This window comes from Gossypium hirsutum, chromosome A07 (genome assembly GCF_007990345.1).
Source record: "Gossypium hirsutum isolate 1008001.06 chromosome A07, Gossypium_hirsutum_v2.1, whole genome shotgun sequence".
Taxonomy (NCBI): Eukaryota; Viridiplantae; Streptophyta; class Magnoliopsida; order Malvales; family Malvaceae; genus Gossypium; species Gossypium hirsutum.
In genome coordinates this window covers 25,070,961-25,075,695 of record NC_053430.1, presented here as the reverse complement: position 1 = coordinate 25,075,695, position 4,735 = coordinate 25,070,961, and the positions used below count along the sequence as shown (strand labels likewise).

Below are 4,735 nucleotides of genomic sequence, written 5' to 3'. Positions count from 1 at the left end.
ATAATAAAAATTCGGGTGCCACCTGACACTTCAATAGTACCAATAAAAAATATTTTTTAAATTTTATATGTATAAAAATATGATGTATTTTTAAATTTTAGATATTGGTGACATCGGTTGCTCTGGCAACACCCTAAAAAAAAATATATTTTAAAAAATTAAAAAAAACATTATTTGGAATCTAAATTATAAGAAAAAGGTGGAGAGTAATGAGAGCGTGAGTTTCACGAGGACAGAAAAAAGAGTAGGAAAGAATGAAACCCTAAAGTAGACAAGAGCGGAGGTTGATTTTCAGACAAAAACTGTCTTAGAAAGTGGTCTGGCGTTTGCTTAGATTCAGATCCTTCAACTTTGATCAACTAACCAACGACAAACCTTTCATTATTACACACCTCTTTCCATTACTTCTCTGACCAAAACTCCGCCTCTGACACCACCTGCAGCCACCAATGTCCATCGCCGCCTGCCTTCTCACCCCTTCCCCACTTTCCTCTCCTAATTCCCTTACCATCACCCCTAAATTCCCCACCACTTTCCCTCTCCACCTCCACCTCCGCCTTTCCTCCTCCGCCACCTGTCTCCGTCACAGCCGATCTTCCCCTTTCTTAACCTTCTGCGCCGGCGGCGATGGTGGTGATATTAACAGCAATAACAACTCGGGTGGCGGCGGTGGAAACGATGAGAATGGAAAACACAGGGGTGGTGATGACGAGAATGCGGGTGACAAGAACAGGAAAGAGGCGATGATTGTCCTGGCGGAGGCAGGGAGGTCAACGGAGAGTCTGCCGAAGGACTTGGCGGCGGCGATCCAGGCTGGGAGGATCCCCGGGTCGGTCATAGAGAGGTTCTTGGGGCTTGAAAAATCGGGGCTTATGAGATGGTTGATGCAGTTTGGAGGGTTTAAAGAAAGGCTTTTGGCTGATGATCTTTTCTTAGCTAAAGTTGCCATGGAGTGTGGTGTTGGGATCTTCACCAAGGTCCATTTTTCCTCCTTTTTCGTTTTTTTAATCAATATATACAAATGGCTACTGTAGATTTGTTCTCCCATTCTTACTTAGCATTGGGTTTAAAGGTTTTCTTTTTATTCTTTTTCACTTGATCATTTTTGGTTCACTTATTTTCTTTGAATCTTAGCCCGAATTTCGGGCTACTTTGCCTTTGGAGTTTTAAGTCAACGTTTTATTCTTTCTTTACATGAAACTGCTTAAAGTGCATGATTGTTTTAGGATTAAATGTTCAACAAAACAGCATGTTGATTTTTAGGAAAAGCAATTGAAGCTACAAGAGCTATGTTTATGCATGTTCCAAATTTTGGTCTCATTTACTTTATCATTCCATCTTAACTACTGTTTTTATACTTTATCATGTTTTCCAGACTGCTGCAGAATATGAACGTCGCAGAGAAAACTTTTTCAAGGAGCTGGAAATCGTTTTTGCTGATGTGGTATGATTCTTCACTTACCTCTTTAAAACCTGCACCTTTTCATTCTTCATTTCTTCTGATTCTGAGTAGCAAGGAGGGCTTATTCGATAAATTTAAACCCAAACAACGCTGGATTTTGATGCCAATTCAAGTCTATTTTATTGATCCTTAGAATTTCTTGATGGTCAAACTACTGTTTTTTATTTGAATTTAGGGGAATAATATGTTACAATCCTTCTAACGCTCTGTATATATATATATATATGTATATATATATTTTTAAGGATAAGAAGTCAATTGCTTTATAATTGTTAGACTAGGAACACAGCATGGACATGACGGCTATAAAAAGATTTTATATGTTGAATTTGTACTTTTCAATTAAAAAACAACTTGCAAATAGTTTTTCAAAATTCAAAAATTGAACCTCAAAAACACCTATGAGAACCGAATTGTTGATTCCATATTTGGAAGAAAAAAATCATCATTTATCCAAACATGTTCAATTGTGTCCATTCATGTCTGACTTTATCTTGATCATCTTTTGACAGTGTTCAATTTTACTTTTACTTCTTTTAATGTGTCCAACATGTTGGACATTTATCGACATATGGACACTCCACTGATAGAAATGTCATGCTTCATAGTTAGATGAATTCTGTTAGCTGCTTAAAATTGTCTTTGGTAAATGACCTCAGCTAAAGTAGCTCAATATCATGCATCGGCAATTACAAATACAACACATATATAGATTGTAAGCATTTGTAGTTGGATGAACATACTTAATTCACAGCTGTTGCATGATATATAAGTTTTAGTAACAAGAGGAAGTGATAGGTGGGTTTACCACTTATCAATCATGGGAACGAATGCCAGGTGCCGTCTTGTCGACATTGGGCTTTTCCTTTAGGGAATGTTTCAAATGCACTAGATCATCCAACGAAGAGTTTGAATCATAACATATGGTGGTAAAGAAGTCTATAGTTCAAGATTAATGGTTATTACGGAGTTTAATCAAATATATGACTCATTTATACATGCATGTTCTCCTGGTAATCTAACCAAGCTTTTAATACTAAACCATATCTTTTTGTGGGCTTGCAAGCTCGTCTTCTACTAGGCTGATAAAACGATCATTTGAGACAAACGAGACATGGAGTTTTGTTTAGTTATCAAGGGGAAAAATAGCAAGATTGAATTAGAGTTTAGATTTTGTCAGAGAAATCTTGAGAATTCGGATGTTGCCAAGTGTAGTATATCAGGTTTTAGCACTTGTTATATCTGTCTACTTTTTGTATTTGAGCTGTAGAATAAATTAACTATAGATACACCTTTGCGAGTGATATTTTTATCTAGAGAAACTAATATTATGAGGAAGCAACGAGGTTTCTTTCAAAAATTTGTATTATTTTTAGCATTATAAATTGTGGCTGCATAATGCATATTAACACTATTATTTTCTATCATTTAAAATGTCCAATGTGTTTTTTTTCTAGGTAATGGCCATAATTGCAGATTTCATGCTTGTGTATCTTCCTGCTCCTACTGTTTCTCTCCGGCCTCCTCTTGCAGTCAGTGCTGGAGCTATTTCCAAGTTCTTCTATAGCTGCCCTGATAATGCTTTCCAGGTTTCTTTCTTTTATTCTTGCTGATAAAGTTGCATCAAGACTTTGCATCTATACATATCTTAAAGCTGTTAATTAAAATACAAATGATTCATGGTTGCGATCCAACTTCTTGCCTGCAGGTTGCTCTTCCTGGTACTTCGTATTCACTTTTGCAGAGATTAGGAGCAGTAATGGTATGCGGCACGTTCTCTTTTCATAAACTTTTAAATAACAAGTTACTTGTCCTGAATATTTGAGGTAATAATAAAACCATCTTATTGTGTTTTATGTATGAGCAGCGTAACGGCGCAAAGCTTTTTGCAGTGGGCACCACTTCTTCGCTGGTAAGTTTTTGGCAGCTGTTTCTTTTTTCTTCAACATTTTTTGTTTATATTCTTTCTACTGGGATCTAATATATACAGTCTCTTTTCAACTTTTTGTCAAATTTTGTTATCTTTTCCATTTCAATAAAGAGCATCATTGTTTTTTTTGTGTGCAAAACGAGTATATCTGGATTTGCCGGTATTTTACGGGTTAATTTTGTTGTAGGTTGGGACAGCCATCACAAATGCTTTGATTAATGCTAGGAAGGCCGTTGATAAGACATCGGCAGCTGAAGTTGAAAATGTTCCTATACTATCCACCAGTGTTGCCTATGGTGTATATATGGCAGTTTCGAGCAACCTCAGGTATTTAGATTTCATACTTTTACTGAAAATAGTTCCCAAAGCACTATGGTTCATAGAGTTGCCTAATATTACATAATACCAGGCTCTACATAGTTGAGCTTGATGATGTTTTGAAGTTGGTATTTCCAGATTCGTACCCATAAAACAAATATGTTGGGAATGCTAATTCCATTCCATAATGAGAAAATGATCTGAACGTAATTTGGAACATTTTGCTGAGGATTGTGTGTTGTTGAATAGGTACCAAGTGCTGGCTGGTGTAATTGAACAACGGATTCTGGAGCCTTTGTTGCACCAGCACAAGCTTATGTTGAGTGCAATATGCTTTGCCGTTAGAACAGGCAACACATTCTTGGGTTCTCTATTGTAAGACTGAACCCTCAACTATTTTACATGCTACAATACGATGGTCGATTTTCTCATTTTGACGATTTCAAATTTGGTTGGGTATAGGTGGGTGGATTATGCTCGCTTGGTCGGTATTCAGAAGGCTCACGAAGAGGACGCAGCAGCATAGGTTGAGGTTGGAACCAACCAGTTATGGTGGTTTTCCCCATCAAAGGAGGTTTGCTGGAAAAGCTTTGTTGCCTCCCATGCTAGTTTTCATTACAATACAATTTTACTTTTGTTTGACCTGTTCTTATAAAATAAACTCTTTTTTTGCTTTTTTCCCAACATTCTTTCTTGTCTGTGTATCCAGATTTTCTTATAAAGGTTTTCCTTTTTGATGATTTTTTTTCTTCTAATAAAGTTTTATTAAAATTTTTCTTAAAAGATAAAAGTAATTTATAAATGATAAGTTTTGAAATAGTTAGAAGTGATTCTTTTCCATAAATTTAACATGAAAACTGAACATTTAAAATTCAAATACAAATATGTTTTTTGAAGCTGAAATATAAATAAAATTAATCTTTGTATCTTAATATGTATAATGATTTAATATATTTTGTATTTGTATATTAAAAGTTATATATTTTGGTACGTAAAGGTAATGGTATTAACTTTTTAGTGTTTGA

At 35.5% G+C, this 4,735-nt stretch overlaps 1 protein-coding gene across 1 annotated transcript; it reads left to right on the top strand.

Moving 5' to 3' along the window:
• Positions 1 to 216: 216 nt before the first annotated feature.
• On the top strand, positions 217 to 4,450 carry LOC107953066 (protein RETICULATA-RELATED 4, chloroplastic). The gene is made up of 8 exons (XM_016888295.2): positions 217 to 977; positions 1,376 to 1,444; positions 2,920 to 3,051; positions 3,171 to 3,224; positions 3,330 to 3,374; positions 3,580 to 3,719; positions 3,960 to 4,085; positions 4,173 to 4,450. Exons 1-8 carry the CDS (start codon positions 450 to 452, stop codon positions 4,234 to 4,236), a joined length of 1,158 nt encoding a protein of 385 aa, XP_016743784.1. The 5' UTR covers positions 217 to 449; the 3' UTR covers positions 4,237 to 4,450.
• The last annotated feature ends 285 nt before the right edge of the window (positions 4,451 to 4,735 follow it).

Bases quoted from the DNA above. Each gene is read 5' to 3' on its own strand.
- LOC107953066 (XM_016888295.2), top strand. From the start codon at position 450: ATGTCCATCGCCGCCTGCCTTCTCACCCCTTCCCCACTTTCCTCTCCT. The intron at 3,375-3,579 runs GTAAGTTTTTGG...ATTTTGTTGTAG, and splicing joins TGGGCACCACTTCTTCGCTG to GTTGGGACAGCCATCACAAA. The intron at 4,086-4,172 runs GTAAGACTGAAC...GGTTGGGTATAG, and splicing joins ACATTCTTGGGTTCTCTATT to GTGGGTGGATTATGCTCGCT.